Source organism: Oncorhynchus gorbuscha, linkage group LG09 (assembly GCF_021184085.1).
Source record: "Oncorhynchus gorbuscha isolate QuinsamMale2020 ecotype Even-year linkage group LG09, OgorEven_v1.0, whole genome shotgun sequence".
In the NCBI taxonomy this organism is placed as follows: domain Eukaryota; kingdom Metazoa; phylum Chordata; class Actinopteri; order Salmoniformes; family Salmonidae; genus Oncorhynchus; species Oncorhynchus gorbuscha.
In genome coordinates, this window is record NC_060181.1 from 29,967,823 (window position 1) to 29,984,996 (window position 17,174).

Genomic DNA, 17,174 nt, shown 5'->3' on the forward strand with positions numbered 1-17,174 from the left:
CTTTTCGGCTTATGAGACTCTTTGAAGCAGCTTCGACCTATTGACTAAAGACCTTGGCCCAGTCTGTGTGCTCTGTGCACCAATCCCTGATTGACTCCATGTGTATCTCTACCAGGCACTGCCGAGTTTCCCCCCCCTGACCACACTGCATTCATTTATAATGGGCTAATGTTAATGATTTACAATGATGAATTATTCAAAAGATGTGAAACACTGTGTGCGTGTGTGTGTGTGTGTGTGTGTGGGGGGGGGGATTGATTGTTATGGGATTGATTGTACTCAGTGATGGTGTTTTCTGCTCATGCAATTAACAATGCTGCTATGGGTTGGATAATTGTGGATCTGGCTAAATGTCTGTCTTGTCGATCCTCAGGTGTCTTGTTATTGACTTCAGCCGTCTTGCTCTGTGACACAATGATTTGATTTCACTCCTCCACCTCCATAGTCCGCTGATCACCTGTTATCTTCCTTCTTTCTCTTCCTATTTTCTCTCTCTCTCTCTCTCTCTCTCTCTCTCTCTCTCTCTCTCTCTCTCTCTCTCTCTCTCTCTCTCTCTCTCTCTCTCTCTCTCTCTCTCTCTCTCTCTCTCCTCTCACTTCTCTCTCTCTCTGTCTCTCTCTGTCTCTGTCTCTGTCTCTGTCTCTGTCTCTGTCTCTGTCTCTGTCTCTGTCTCTCTCTATCAGCCGTGTCTACAGTACTGGCCAGAGCCTGGGCTGCAGCATTTTGGACCAATGACAGTGGAGCTTCTGTCCATGATGGCTGATGATGACGTCATAATCCGTCTGTTCCGGGTTCAGAACATCATGCGGGTAGGTCGTGGTCAATGATAGACTGGCTGTCAAAGTCCCTTTTTGCGCTCTGATAAGTTAAGAGACTACAGTTGAAAATCAACCTGCTGACTCACACAGAATGTCGGACAGTTTAGTCATATCGCTTTAATATTGTGAAGTTCTTGAAAACATATTTTTCCATAGTCTCTTGATGCGTATTTAGTAGAGAGCCTAATGGCCCCTTTTATCCTTTCATAGTCTGTCTACTGAACATGGGAGATGAGGCATGCATTAGTCACTGTACACTTTACAATTACTGTCAATGACCTAAAATGTCTTTTTGACAGTGTAATGATGAAATTATCAAATTATCAGCCTTTTCAATGCCTGTGAAATCATTGTAGACGTGGCGTTGTGGTATTTTCTTTTGGAATGTGTGCGTGTGTGCGTGTGTATGTGTGTGTGTGTCTATGTCTGTGTGTGCTGTATTACTGTAGCTGTGTGCCTCTCTCCTAGCCGTTGACGCCGTGTTGTCTTCGTGATTGTGACTAGCTTAGTTTCCCAGCGTTAATCAGACAGGCACTTCCCAAAACCTCCCTTTGACCTACAGTAACATCCATCTTTCAACACCAGGTGCTCCTCTAGTAGCCTCTAGAAAAATAACCCCTCTTGTCAGCTAGTCTCCCTGCCTCTGTTTCCCTAGCTCCTCCTTCTCACTCCCTGCCAGCTAGTCTCCCTGCCTCTGTTTCCCTAGCTCCCCCTTCTCACTCCCTGCCAGCTAGTCTCCCTGCCTCTGTTTCCCTAGCTCCCCCTTCTCACTCCCTGTCAGCTAGTCTCCCTGCCTCTGTTTACCTAGCTCCCCCTTCTCACTCCCTGCCAGCTAGTCTCCCTGCCTCTGTTTCCCTACCTCCCCCTCCTCACCCCCTGTCAGCTAGCCTCCCTGCCTCTGTTTCCCTAGCTCCCCCTTCTCACCCCCTGTCAGCTAGTCTCCCTGCCTCTGTTTCCCTACCTCCCCCTCCTCACCCCCTGTCAGCTAGCCTCCCTGCCTCTGTTTCCCTACCTCCCCCTCCTCACCCCCTGTCAGCTAGCCTCCCTGCCTCTGTTTCCCTAGCTCCCCCTTCTCACTCCCTGTCAGCTAGTCTCCCTGCCTCTGTTTCCCTAGCTCCCCTTTCTCACTCCCTGTCAGCTAGCCTCCCTGCCTCTGTTTCCCTAGCTCCCCTTTCTCACTCCCTGCCAGCTAGTCTCCCTGCCTCTGTTTCCCTAGCTCCCCCTTCTCACTCCCTGCCAGCTAGTCTCCCTGCCTCTGTTTCCCTAGCTCCCCTTTCTCACTCCCTGTCAGCTAGTCTCCCTGCCTCTGTTTCCCTACCTCCTTTCTCACCCCCTGCCAGCTAGTCTCCCTGCCTCTGTTTCCCTAGCTCCCCTTTCTCACTCCCTGTCAGCTAGTCTCCCTGCCTCTGTTTCATTACCTCCTTTCCCACCCCCTGTCAGCTAGTCTCCCTGCCTCTGTTTCCCTACCTCCTTTCTCACCCCCTGTCAGCTAGCCTCCCTGCCTCTGTTTCCCTACCTCCTTTCTCACTCCCTGCCAGCTAGTCTCCCTGCCTCTGTTTCCCTAGCTCCCCCTTCTCACTCCCTGCCAGCTAGTCTCCCTGCCTCTGTTTCCCTACCTCCCTCTCCTCACCCCGTCAGCTAGCCTCCCTGCCTCTGTTTCCCTACCTCCTTTCTCACCCCCTGTCAGCTAGCCTCCCTGCCTCTGTTTCCCTACCTCCTTTCTCACCCCCTGTCAGCTAGTCTCCCTGCCTCTGTTTCCCTACCTCCCTCTCCTCACCCCGTCAGCTAGTCACCTGCCTCTGTTTCCCTACCTCCCTCTCCTCACCCCGTCAGCTAGCCTCCCTGCCTCTGTTTCCCTACCTCCTTTCTCACCCCCCGTCAGCTAGCCTCCCTGCCTCTGTTTCCCTACCTCCTTTCTCACCCCCTGTCAGCTAGCCTCCCTGCCTCTGTTTCCCTACCTCCTTTCTCACCCCCTGTCAGCTAGTCTCCCTGCCTCTGTTTCCCTACCTCCCTCTCCTCACCCCGTCAGCTAGTCTCCCTGCCTCTGTTTCCCTAGCTCCCCCTTCTCACTCCCTGCCAGCTAGTCTCCCTGCCTCTGTTTCCCTAGCTCCCCCTTCTCACTCCCTGTCAGCTAGTCTCCCTGCCTCTGTTTCCCTAGCTCCCCCTTCTCACTCCCTGCCAGCTAGTCTCCCTGCCTCTGTTTCCCTACCTCCCCCTCCTCACCCCCTGTCAGCTAGCCTCCCTGCCTCTGTTTCCCTAGCTCCCCCTTCTCACCCCCTGTCAGCTAGTCTCCCTGCCTCTGTTTCCCTACCTCCCCCTCCTCACCCCCTGTCAGCTAGCCTCCCTGCCTCTGTTTCCCTACCTCCCCCTCCTCACCCCCTGTCAGCTAGCCTCCCTGCCTCTGTTTCCCTAGCTCCCCTTCTCACTCCCTGCCAGCTAGTCTCCCTGCCTCTGTTTCCCTAGCTCCCCCTTCTCACTCCCTGCCAGCTAGTCTCCCTGCCTCTGTTTCCCTAGCTCCCCTTTCTCACTCCCTGTCAGCTAGTCTCCCTGCCTCTGTTTCCCTACCTCCTTTCTCACCCCCTGCCAGCTAGTCTCCCTGCCTCTGTTTCCCTAGCTCCCCTTTCTCACTCCCTGTCAGCTAGCCTCCCTGCCTCTGTTTCCCTAGCTCCCCTTTCTCACTCCCTGCCAGCTAGTCTCCCTGCCTCTGTTTCCCTAGCTCCCCCTTCTCACTCCCTGCCAGCTAGTCTCCCTGCCTCTGTTTCCCTAGCTCCCCCTTCTCACTCCCTGCCAGCTAGTCTCCCTGCCTCTGTTTCCCTAGCTCCCCTTTCTCACTCCCTGTCAGCTAGTCTCCCTGCCTCTGTTTCCCTACCTCCTTTCTCACCCCCTGCCAGCTAGTCTCCCTGCCTCTGTTTCCCTAGCTCCCCTTTCTCACCCCCTGTCAGCTAGTCTCCCTGCCTCTGTTTCCCTACCTCCTTTCTCACCCCCTGTCAGCTAGTCTCCCTGCCTCTGTTTCCCTACCTCCTTTCTCACCCCCTGTCAGCTAGTCTCCCTGCCTCTGTTTCCCTAACTCCCCCTTCTCACCCCCTGTCAGCTAGTCTCCCTGCCTCTGTTTCCCTACCTCCTTTCTCACCCCCTGTCAGCTAGTCTCCCTGCCTCTGTTTCCCTACCTTCTTTCTCACCCCCTGTCAGCTAGTCTCCCTGCCTCTGTTTCCCTACCTCCTTTCTCACCCCCTGTCAGCTAGCCTCCCTGCCTCTGTTTCCCTACCTCCTTTCTCACTCCCTGCCAGCTAGTCTCCCTGCCTCTGTTTCCCTAGCTCCCCCTTCTCACTCCCTGCCAGCTAGTCTCCCTGCCTCTGTTTCCCTACCTCCCTCTCCTCACCCCGTCAGCTAGCCTCCCTGCCTCTGTTTCCCTACCTCCTTTCTCACCCCCTGTCAGCTAGCCTCCCTGCCTCTGTTTCCCTACCTCCTTTCTCACCCCCTGTCAGCTAGTCTCCCTGCCTCTGTTTCCCTACCTCCCTCTCCTCACCCCGTCAGCTAGTCACCTGCCTCTGTTTCCCTACCTCCCTCTCCTCACCCCGTCAGCTAGCCTCCCTGCCTCTGTTTCCCTACCTCCTTTCTCACCCCCTGTCAGCTAGCCTCCCTGCCTCTGTTTCCCTACCTCCTTTCTCACCCCCTGTCAGCTAGCCTCCCTGCCTCTGTTTCCCTACCTCCTTTCTCACCCCCTGTCAGCTAGCCTCCCTGCCTCTGTTTCCCTACCTCCTTTCTCACCCCCTGTCAGCTAGCCTCCCTGCCTCTGTTTCCCTACCTCCTTTCTCACCCCCTGTCAGCTAGTCTCCCTGCCTCTGTCTCCCTACCTCCCCCTCCTCACCCCCTGCCAGCTAGTCTCCCTGCCTCTGTTTCCCTACCTCCTTTCTCACCCCCTGTCAGCTAGCCTCCCTGCCTCTGTTTCCCTACCTCCTTTCTCACCCCCTGTCAGCTAGCCTCCCTGCCTCTGTCTCCCTACCTCCTTTCTCACCCCCTGTCAGCTAGCCTCCCTGCCTCTGTTTCCCTACCTCCTTTCTCACCCCCTGTCAGCTAGCCTCCCTGCCTCTGTTTACCTACCTCCTTTCTCACCCCCTGTCAGCTAGCCTCCCTGCCTCTGTTTCTCTACCTCCCTCTCCTCACCCCCTGTCAGCTAGTCTCCCTGCCTCTGTTTCCTTACCTCCCCCTCCTCACCCCCTGTCAGCTAGCCTCCCTGCCTCTGTTTCCCTACCTCCTTTCTCACCCCCTGTCAGCTAGCCTGCCTGACTCTATTTCCCTACTTCCTTTCTCACCCCCTGTCAGCTAGCCTCCCTGCCTCTGTTTCCCTACCTCCCTCTCCTCACCCCCTGTCAGCTAGCCTCCCTGTCTCTGTTTCCTTACCTCCCCCTCCTCACCCCCTGTCAGCTAGTCTCCCTGCCTCTGTTTCCCTACCTCCTTTCTCACCCCCTGTCAGCTAGCATCCCTGCCTCTGTTTCCCTACCTCCTTTCTCACCCCCTGTCAGCTATTCTCCCTGCCTCTGTCTCCCTACCTCCTTTCTCACCCCGTGTCAGCTATTCTCCCTGCCTCTGTTTCCCTACCTCCTTTCTCACCCCCTGTCAGCTATTCTCCCTGCCTCTGTCTCCCTACCTCCCCCTCTCACCCCCTGTCAGCTTGCCTCCCTGCCTTTCAGGTATTAGCGTCCCTAGTCCCTCTCCTTGCCTCTTCTTAGAGCCTCCCCCTGCCTCACCCTCATGTCATTCCGCTGTCACCTCTGTCAGAGCCCTGTCCCCCTCAGTGTCACCCCCAGTCTCCCCCACGGATGGGGGAGGAGGGGGAGCAGCTGTCAAACGAACCCCACTGCCTTTTCACAGGATCCCACTGATCTTACCAATCAGAACTGTCCAGCAACAGGAACAGGGAGGGAGGATGATGCACAATTTCCCAGCAAGGTATTCTATATCACAGTAGAAAAAACATTTAAGGGTGGCAGGTAGCCTCGCGGTTAGTAACAGATCGGGTGACCAGTAACAGATCGGGTGAATAATCTGTTGATGTGCACTTCACCCAAATTGCTCCAGGGTTGCTGTTGATAATGACTGACCCTGACCGTTATCCCTCTCTAAGAGGGCCTCTGAGGGAGTTGGAATATGCAAAAAATACATTAACAATTCACAAATGCGTGTTAACGTAGGACAAGTCAATGACTTTCTATAAGTATGGAGAAAGCCATCGATCACGTGACACCATGTATTCCTATGTGAAGACTCAATAGTGCATTGAAGCCAAATGAAGTCAGTTAAGATGCTCCCCATGGAGACATAACATGAGCAGTTTGAGCTACTGCATGAAGGGATGTTGCAGGCTAGCTCAGTGCTACTCCCTGTCATTGAGTATCTCAAGTTGAAAGCCAACCGGGGTATTGCAGGCTGCCAATACCCTCTTCTGTGTGCGATTTTAAAATCATTGGTTCAAGGAAATACATCAGGTGTATTAGAAGCAATGATTGGTACCATGATTGTATTCCAAACATGTTTTTATTTACACAAAGCTTGATCACAAAGATTGCCATTTTTCCATTCACTATAATGGGGATCCTGTTTTCTGCAAACAATGCCTGCAGTACCATGGTCTGAAATTCTACCAGTGTCCTTCTGGCTTAGAGGTGTCCAGTCTAGGATGCTATACATGTCTGTAAGGTGTGGATAGTGTGCTGTGATGTGTTGTGTGTGTTCCTATCAAGCGCTTGACAAGTCTGTTATTTGGGATCGAGCACAACATGATCACTGTCCTCCCTTTCTCTCTTTGACCCCCGCCCATCCAGCTCCAGGAAGGTCAGCTGGTGGTTCGTCATTTCCAGTTCCTGCGCTGGTCTCCATACCGTGACGTGCCAGACTCTAAGAAGGCTTTCCTCAGCCTCCTGGCCCAGGTCCACAACTGGCAGAGGGAGTGTGGAGAGGGACGTACCATCGTCCACTGTCTGTGAGTTACCACTGTCCACCATTTTACTCATAAAACCTATATCATTCCGTAGGGAAGTTTTGTTTGCAAATAGGATACACAGAAACGATTCAAATGACCTGTGCACTGCGATTGATTTCAGCGAGCGTGATCTACGCAAACGTTGAGGATTTTCGTTTAAGAAGTTTAAAGCTGTGCGTTAGTTGGATTAATTCTCGGGCCATACTGACACTATACAAACCATTTTTTCTAGCACATTAAAGGTGTCATTGGCTCTTGGTGACTCCTGTTGTGAGCGTACTGTTCCGAAAGCAGGTGACACTCATCTTTTGGGACAGGTTACAGTTTTTCTCAATCGCTTACAAAGTTTTTTTCACAAGACACAGAATCTCAAACACAGAGTGGCCTTTTGCAAAATAGTAAATGCTTTTTCAAAATGTAGATTCCTTCTCAAAAAATAAATACAGAAAAACTCAATTATACTGCCCCGAATAGATTCGTCAAAAGAACATGGCTGGCTGAAAAAAGATCCATGCAACCATACTAAAAGAGTCCGAGCAGACAAAACAGAAAACTCCCAGTAGATCAGTACATGTTCTTTGCCGTCACTAGATCACGATGATCAAAAATGGAAGTAACTATCCAAAGGTGCAGAATTATGGGCAATTACTCTGCTTTTATGCATATTTCACCAAACAATTTCCTACACATCAAATCAAAAATGATTGGTGATATATTGAATGAATTGAATTAAAATAAGCACATTGTATTGCAGGATCCATTCATAGGTATCGCCACAATCCAATTCCATTCAATACAAAGGCTGGTTTGAACATTGTTTTGTACACTTCCCATTGGTCACAGAAACACGATCCACAATAGTAATAAAGAATGGTGAATACAATGGAGGAACACAACTGCTATTGATGTATAGGCCTCAATCCACACCAGAGCAAAGCTTTGTTATGGAAGGTCACAATGTCGAAGATGATGACTTAGAAGTAGTGAGGCGCTACAAAGTAACGTGTTACAGTAATATCTTTTTTGCTGTAACGAGTAACATAACAGAGTTACTGTTCTAATTTGCAGAATAATAGCAGTTACTGATCAAATAAATGTATTGTTGCTTTTATTTGTGATCATTATTCCCTCTCTGTTGGTGGAATATAACAAAATCTACCTGCCCCAGATTCTAATTTGTCCTCTCACTAAATTCCCGTTTACGCACGCAGGCACACCTACTAACTGCTTTAGTAAGGGATATGAAAAATGGCAGACGCTTCGAAAGCATTGACTTTCTCAACGTGGGAAGTTCCATTACTTTGATTTGGTAGGACGAAATGGTAAGAATTCAATTGTACAATGTAACCTATGCCCAGACGACAAACATCTTTCTACTGCTAGAAACATGACTTCTGATCTCTTGAAGCACCTGCAAAGGCAACACGCCAACACGAAACGTTTAGCGAAAGACCCGCAAGACCTGACCATGGCTGCTGATGGTGACTGTAGGCCTACCTCATTCAAACAACCAAGGCTTGATTTGAATAGTTCAGGAGGACCAGGGAGAGCTGAACAAGTTTGTAGCTGGGTATGTATTAGAGGAAAGGCTGCCCTTATCCACGGTACAATCCCCCTATTTCAGACGGATACTTAGCAAAATACAGATGACAGTTGACATTGTGTGAGGACGCTCAGCGTTTTGCGGTGTAACACAAAAGTATTATAACAAATAGTGTAACTAATTACTTTCCTCAGGGAGTAACAAGTAAAGTCATTTGTTATTATTGAAAGAAGTAAAAGGTAATATATAACTTTTTTTGAGTAACTACACCATCACTGCGAATTACTTAGAAGTAACCCAACTTCATTCTCTGTATCTCTGCATGTCCTCAATAATGTCAATAATTATAGCAATTAGACAGTCCCCATGCCTAGATATTTCCATATATTGTACATGGTATGACACTGATGTGGTGGTTTAGAATTTTGATCGGTGGTATTTACTGATTGCCGGAAGCACACACACATAACAATGTTATTTTCTATGAACAGAACACTTAACAGTGAATTTTGTATTATCTGATGACATTTGTATTTAAAGTTTTGCAAAAGGTGGCCTAAGATATGCAAGTCATGTACGAAGGCATGTAAATGATCAGAAGTCCTGTAAATATATTTGATCATTGCTGTTCTCCTAGATACGATTCCACACAGGTCCAAAAATTGCTTGTATGCAATTGAGAAAAAATGTAATCTGAGGTCACACCTTGCTTCAGTAGATTGTGTTATCGTGTTGGTTCCGAGCCCACTTGATACTTTAACAACTATCAAAATCACATGTTTTTCAACGGTTACTTTCTACTCTTTAACGCACTGAGCCTGTGTGTAGTTTTAAACGTGGCAGGATAAAACGTCAACCCCCAAGTGTTCACTACTACACTCCTCCTATTTACCAGAACACTTTTCATAATTACTATAAAAGGGATCCGCTCTAGGCTCTAGTTCCCCAGCCTCTTCTACACTTCAGCAACACTACATATCTCTATCCATCCTGGATTGGTCTCTGGGGTTGACATGCTGACACTGCGTCCCAAATGGCACCCTACGCCCTATATAGTTCACTATTTTTGGCCAGCCTTATGGGCCCTGGTCAAAAGTAGTGGACTACCATAGGGAATAGGGTGCAATTTGAGACTCACTCCTGGATTAGATTTACTTCCTTGTTTCTGGATTTAATGAGAAACATTCCTCGGATGCTCGTCTTCAAAGTTCTTTGTGTTGCTGTTTTTCTGATAGCCTCCTTGAGTCTCAGACTGAGCTGTGACATTTCACTTTACGGCTTCAGCCTCCGTATCTTCCCTGCATGCTAGAGACGTGACTCATATTGATGTCTGTGTCTGTGTCTGACTGTCTCTCTGTGTCAATGTCTGTGTTTGGGGCATGTGTCCGTGTCTGTGTGTCTGTCTGTCCTGGTTTCTGCACCATATACCCTGGTTTCGCAACCTGACTTATTATCACACATGTCGCAACACAGGCTACTCTCTCAGTGGTCACAAAGTGTATACATAAGGATTCATAAGCACTGAACCACGCGTCTGTGTTTCTCCCTGTGTATGCAACAGAAACGGTGGAGGTCGGAGCGGTACATTCTGCGCTTGTACCATGCTGCTAGAGATGATCCGTCATCACAGCGTGGTGGATGTCTTCTACGCTGCCAAGACGCTACGCAACTCCAAACCCAACATGGTGGAGACCATGGTAAGTAATAGCCTTGATTTAACCAGGAAATACCTTTTTTAGAAACTCTTTTGGTAGGGGGACCTAATATGGTAGACAGGAGCATGCATGTCTTAAGGCTCAATTCAGTCAAACTTGCAGTGGTTTACAATATTTACACACTCAAATACAGATCGCCGATTGATTGAGTTCAAGCTTTAATGTATTGCAAAGTAGAGGAATGTTGACACCTGTGTTGTTTTCAGGAGCAGTACCGGTTCTGCTATGACCTGGCCTTGGAGTATCTGGACGCCTTGGACTGCCTGAGTGAGATAGAAGTGAGATAACACTGATCCCAGATCAGCTCAGGCTCAGAGGAGATGGAGTGGAGTCCTGGGCCTAGCCTGGATCTCAGCCTGGGTCCACATCACCTGGGCCTCCCAGCCTGGTCCTAGCCTGAGTTTACAGCCTTGGCCTGAGTCTGGGTCCACACTGCTCTGCTTCTCTCTATACACTTCTACATCTAGTACTGTATTTTCAGACCTGCTCGACCCCAGAAGGAGTGTAGGGATAGAGGCCTGGGCCTCACCACTCCGTCTTGGGTCTCCCCTTTGGTCTACAGCCTTGGTCTAGCCTGGTTTCTGCTCTGTTCCACTTCCTTCTCTTCTCCTCTCCCAGGTCTGGGTGATTCAATGTATTTGCTGCCATAACTGACCTGGGCAAAAGAAAACAATGAGAGCGAAGGAGAGGGAGACAGAGAGAGATGATGGGACATGCTCCTACCTTCTACCTGTTATATACTGTACTGTTGTCCTTTCCCTTGCATTTGTATCCCTCTGTAAGTTACTATTTGTTCTGTGCCACATACTATCTGCCAAATACAAGGAAGAGGACAAGGAAATGGGCAGGATCATTCTCTTCTCATTGGACGTTTTTCTCGTCACTTGATCACTGGTGGTATACTCAAAGGTCTCTGCAACTCCCTGCCTTATTTTACTATATCAATGACAACAACAATTACTACGACAAAAAAATACAAAGTAGAAGCTGAAGTTTAACAACAAGACAATGACATCACATACAACTGCCTGCAAATAAAACATGTCAACTATTGGGTGATCTTGTGTGTTTGTTTTGTAATACGTGCAATGATCTTGTATATTATGCAATGATCTACTGTTGGTGAACAGCCGATGTTGTTACTGTACACTGGTGTTTTCTCTGGTGAGGCTGGAATGGCAGAGAATACGTTTACAAAGAGAATGGCACTGAATTTATGTTGGGTGCGTCTATCCTATGGTCATATTGTACAGAAAAGGTTCCTATCGTGTTCATTATTTATTGTTTGTGTAAATAGATTGTTTTCCAGATGTTTATCGATGTTTGTCGTATTAACTCTGTGCCATTCCATTATCTTTGTGTTTATGAACAACATGGTCTCATTAGAATATGTCAAAATAGTGACGTTTAACCATTGTAGTTATATGCCACCCAGTTTGACATATGACTTTTATGTCACGTCTGGTGACATATTAGTTTTATGTTCCTTTTGGTGGCATATTACTCCATAATGTAATGAGATATGTCTATAAATGACATTGGAGTTATACAGTACTGTATGTCACCCAATATGATGTATTACTTATATGTCATTTCTGGTGACTTATAGCTTTATATTTGTAATGAGTTATGTCTGCTATAAATGAGGACCACTTGAGAACCTGCATGCCAGTCAGTCGTTAGTGTTTCCATTGCAGTTTGTGACCCAGTCTGCTTCGGGGGACCGCCTCCACTGCTACCAGAGACTGGGGTTGCAAAATTCCCATAGCTTTCCCAAAATTCCCAGGTTTTCCTGAAATTCCCAGTTGGTGCATTGCCTGACTAACGAACCGAAAAGCAAAGAGGGAATCCTCTAACTGGGAAACCTCAACCTGGGAATCTTACAACTGGGATTTTAGGAAAGCCTGGAACGTTTGGGGAAGTTACCCAATTTTGCAACCCTACACAAGAACCCCTATATTCAGAGAGATCAATGTAAAAAAAAAGAACATGATGTGTCTCTAGCTGTGGGAACAAAGGTGATTAGTTTTCCGAAACTAGTTGCTTTTTAAATTTGTATTTATTCATTCAATGTGTTTTATTTTCTAAAGAGTGTATAAATGAAAATAAATAAACGATTACGATGTTACTAATATCATATGATTCATGCATTCATGCATATTTTTATTTTGCGACACTTTTTGAGACACTTTTTGCGACACTTTTTGCGACACGTGATTTTAGTCACACCCTTTCATGCACTTCAATTAGCTTTGAATATCACTTTCCTGCAGGAAGCATCTTATAAGTATTTATGAGAGTGAATGTGATGACATTTGACACACACACACACACACACACACACACACACACACACACACACACACACACACACACACACACACACACACACACACACACACACACACACACACACACACACACACACACACACACACACACACACACACACACACACACACACACACAATTACAATGTTAAACAAGAACCCCAGTATTTTTTGTTGATCTGTAGTTAAATTTTTTCTTATAATTTAATGAAGTGCTGCGTTAATGGTCTGCTGTTATCATATGACCAGACTGACTGGCTGGTTCTACAGAATCCTAATTGAAGAAGCCTGATGAATCTATTGATCCAGTCTACACACCATCCCACCCCAGAGAGACAGATAGCCCACCTCACCAACTCATCCATCATAGAGATGTCCAACAAGAACATTGGCTGCATTCTTTTGATTTATTTTCATAACGTTCATAAGCCTTGACCTTTTAACCTGTCACCCCTCTATCTTCAGTCCTTTCATTGATCTCGGCCTTTCTCTCGCTCACTTTATCTCTCCTCCCTCCCCTCTCTATAACTGAGTGGAAATGCGTAAACAGCAGAACAATTTCTAGCACAGAAACAATCAACAAAGGATTATGCCTCGATCAAAGTTAGAACAGTTCCGCTTTTCTCCTGAGTCTACCTAGTTCTAACAAAGAAGTCCTTCTGAGTCTACCTAGTGCTAACAGAGAAGTCCTTCTGAGTCTACCTAGTGCTAACAGAGAAGTCCTTCTGAGTCTACCTAGTGCTAACAGAGAAGTCCTTCTGAGTCTACCTAGTGCTAACGGAGAAGTCCTTCTGAGTCTACCTAGTGCTAATAGATAAGTCCTTCTGAGTCTACCTAGTGCTAACAGATTCCTTCTGAGTCTACCTAGAGCTAACGGAGAAGTCCTTCTGAGTCTTCATAGTGCTAACGGAGAAGTCCTTCTGAGTCTTCATGGTGCTAATAGCGAAGTCCTTCTGAGTCTACCTAGTGCTAACAGAGAAGGTCTTCTGAGTCTACCTAGTGCTAACAGAGAAGTTCTGAGTCTACCTAGTGCTAACAGAAAAGGTATTCTGAGTCTACCTAGTGCTAACAGAGAAGTCCTTCTGAGTCTACCTAGTGCTAACAGAGAAGTCCTTCTGAGTCTACCTAGTGCTAACGGAGAAGTCCTTCTGAGTCTACCTAGTGCTAACAGAGATGTACTTCTGAGTCTACCTAGTGCTAACGGAGGAGTCCTTCTGAGTCTACCTAGTGCTAACGGAGAAGTCCTTCTGAGTCTACCTAGTGCTAACGGAGAAGTCCTTCTGAGTCTACCTAGTGCTAACGGAGAAGTCCTTCTGAGTCTACCTAGTGCTAACGGAGAAGTCCTTCTGAGTCTACCTAGTGCTAATAGAGAAGTCCTTCTGAGTCTACCTAGTGCTAATAGATAAGTCCTTCTGAGTCTACCTAGTGCTAACAGATTCCTTCTGAGTCTACCTAGAGCTAACGGAGAAGTCCTTCTGAGTCTTCATAGTGCTAATAGCGAAGTCCTTCTGAGTCTACCTAGTGCTAACAGAGAAGGTCTTCTGAGTCTACCTAGTGCTAACAGAGAAGTTCTGAGTCTACCTAGTGCTAACAGAGAAGTTCTGAGTCTACCTAGTGCTAACAGAGAAGGTCTTCTGAGTCTACCTAGTGCTAACAGAGAAGTCCTTCTGAGTCTACCTAGTGCTAATAGAGAAGTCCTTCTGAGTCTACCTAGTGCTAACAGAGGAGTCCTTCTGAGTCTACCTCGAGCTAACAGAGAAGTCCTTCTGAGTCTACCTAGTGCTAATAGAGAAGTCCTTCTGAGTCTACCTAGTGCTAACGAAGAAGTCCTTCTGAGTCTTCCTAGTGCTAACAGAGAAGTCCTTCTGAGTCTTCCTAGTGCTAACAGAGAAGTCCTTCTGAGTCTACCTAGTTCTAACAGAGAAGTCCTTCTGAGTCTTCCTAGTGCTAACAGAGAAGTCCTTCTGAGTCTTCCTAGTGCTAACAGAGAAGTCCTTCTGAGTCTACCTCGTGCTAACAGAGAAGTCCTTCTGGGTCTACCTAGTGCTAACAGAGAAGTCCTTCTGAGTCTACCTAGTGCTAACAGAGAAGTCCTTCTGAGTCTACCTAGTTCTAACAGAGAAGTCCTTCTGAGTCTACCTAGTGCTAATAGAGAAGTCCTCCTGAGCCTCCCTAGAGCTAACAGAGAAGTCCTTCTGAGTCTACCTAGTGCAAACAGAGAAGTCCTCCTGAGCCTCCCTAGAGCTAACAGAGAAGTCCTTCTGAGTCTACCTAGTGCAAACAGAGAAGTCCTTCCGGACCACCAGGGTTGCTAATGTTGAACTAGATGAAATCACAGAAACTATCTCAAACGGCTGTTAGGTCCCAGAGGACTGGATTGAGAAACACTGGGTTATCGTGTGTGAGGGTGTGTGGTTGTGTGTATAGGCTACTGGCACTCCACAAGGGAGTCTTACAGTGGAGGTGATTGTTGGATGCGTACAGTATGAATGAGCACATGAAATTGAATGATGGGTGTATAACAAAATGCACATTGTGTTGAGAGAAACAGGTTCCATGCAGATGAAACCTCTCTTCGCTCTGCATCCGTTTGTGTCTGATAACTCCTGGAGATGGCTCAGCCATTGTGGGTTTTTTTTTGGGCAGAAAAACACATCTCCTGGGATCTCCATCACACTCTCCATTTTCTCCTCCTTTCTCTTTCTGAAGCCTACCTGAAAGCTCAGGCAGTGTCCATCATTGTGGCTGTTCCCAAGCTCCTTTTTTTGCAGATTCAATCATTTGCTGTGTAGTGCTGGGTGAATGAGAGGAGGAAGAGACAGGCTCCCCAGAGAGTCACAGGAAGCAGGTAAAACACTTACCTGGATGTCTTCAATTGACTATTACATGTCTTGTTTTTGATACTGTTTATGTTGTCTTTTAACTGTCACATCTGATGGATCCTGTTAGGTCAAACACCTTAGCAGACATGTGTCTATGCCTCTTCAAACGCTTGCTCGCTTGCTTTTAGGAGCTGGTCTGGTAGTCGGTGCCAGACTGAAAGCCTATGCTAAACAATACTGGAAATACATTATTTGACGCGTCCAACCTGTTGGTTTGTAGGAGACAGATGGTCTTAGGAGAAGGAGGATGCCTGCCACACTGCAGCTCTTTCTCTCACACACAGACACACACCACCCCCAGGGGCCCCAGAGCCAGAGTGGCCCCTTATCGCTCCTACACAGGTCCCTGTCATAGTCAGACTTCTCAAATGTCACGGAATGGTTTGGGGCTTCAAGAGATTTCCAGCCGGCCAGGGTTTTAGTGAAGACCGCGTGGCTTGTGTGTGTCTGGCCAGGATTTTACTGAGTGTGTATGCAGCTGGTTCTGGCCTGGTGCCCTGGCAGAGTAGCAGCAGTTTCGTGTGTGTGTTTCTCTGCGTGTGTGGTGGCATCTTGGAAAAGCCTCAAGACTGTGACAGCAATGGCACGCAGTGCAACGGCTGCAACTGCAAATAGAGCTCTTATCCTCTCCCCCACTGTCCCTGTCTAAAGGCCTGTCGTTTTAAATGAATCCCGTCATGCAGAGGAGCAGATAGACACAAGAATCAATTAATACTCTGCTCGTTCCGACACTGAAACACCACAGAGTTTAAAACACCACGGAGGCGTGTGGAGACCTGTGTGTGTGTGTCGCAGTGTGTCGCAGTGTGTGTGTGTCCCAGTATGTGTGTGTTCCCTGTCTGACCAAAGATTGAATTTGAGCCCACTTTATCTCTGTGTGAAGTCATCTTTTTTATCTTTAGCATGACTTTACATGCACATTAAATCAAATTGCTTCTCACATGACAAAACCCTCACGTTCATTGAGATTATACACCATGTCTTTACTCTCTGATCATACGACAGCTCTGACTAGCTCTGCGGAGGACAGCTTATAAATGGTATTCTAGAAACAATAAAAAAAGCAACGTTTAGGAAAACTTCTAATCCAATATAGCAAGGATCATTGATTACGTCAAGAGCAGGCGATTGAACTGCCATGAAGGTATCACTTCCTAATGACAAATCTGTCATGTGGTAAATGTATCTCTCCACCAGTGATGAAAGCCCCAATACAGTGAGGACATCTAAAGGGGCAGGGACAGAAAATAGGACAGTTAATGGTATTCTGTCCCATGGTATAACCTATGATGACAGGAAAGCGGAAGAAGCGAAGGGAAAAAAAACGGAAGATGGGAGGAGATGATGGCTGAGGGCCAGTCAATAATAGACCTGCGTTATGACAGTGCTCACAAGGCTCTGCATTCCCATCCATCTATCTATCTATCTATCTCTCTCTCTCTCTCTCTCTCTCTCTCTCTTCTCTTGCTTCTTCTCTCTCTCTCTCTTCTTCCCTCTCTCTCACTCAAGCTTCTTCTCTTGCTTCTTCTCTCTCTCTCTCTTCTTCCCTCTCTCTCACTCAAGCTTCTTCTCTTGCTTCTTCTCTCTCTCTCTCTTCTTCTCTCTCTCTCACTCAAGCTTCTTCTCTCTCTCTCGTTCTCTAAATTCAATTTGCTTTATTGGCAATACGTAACAATGTACATATTGCCGAAGCTTACTTTGGATATTTCCCATATTAAAATACTAGTGATCCAAATTGTCAATAGGACAACAGTAATAACAATAACCAAGGGTCAAAATAACCATTGAACAATAACAATATAGAGGACATGTGCAAGTTGGTTGGTCTGTCTGACACTGTACCTCGTTTTATGGCTGGCAGCAATGTAGTGTGCTGCCAACTCGCAGCTCTCTGCGTCCCTCCCCC

The 17,174-nt window shown here is 47.2% G+C and overlaps 1 protein-coding gene across 14 annotated transcripts in view; it reads left to right on the forward strand.

The window, feature by feature from the left end:
* The window catches only part of LOC124043374 (receptor-type tyrosine-protein phosphatase U-like), a 323,408-nt gene extending 311,210 nt beyond the window's left edge, over positions 1-12,198 (forward strand). For 8 of the 14 annotated variants that reach the window (XM_046361930.1, XM_046361932.1, XM_046361933.1 and 5 more), the window contains 5 exons: positions 684-809; positions 5,691-5,768; positions 6,641-6,798; positions 9,903-10,038; positions 10,263-12,198. In XM_046361930.1, the coding sequence (XP_046217886.1) occupies positions 684-809; positions 5,691-5,768; positions 6,641-6,798; positions 9,903-10,038; positions 10,263-10,343 (579 nt within the window). In that variant the 3' untranslated portion in view covers positions 10,344-12,198. The remainder of the gene's footprint in view (positions 1-683; positions 810-5,690; positions 5,769-6,640; positions 6,799-9,902; positions 10,039-10,262) is intronic. The other 6 variants (XM_046361939.1, XM_046361940.1, XM_046361941.1 and 3 more) reach the window with 1 other exon arrangement.
* Positions 12,199-17,174: the final 4,976 nt, after the last annotated feature.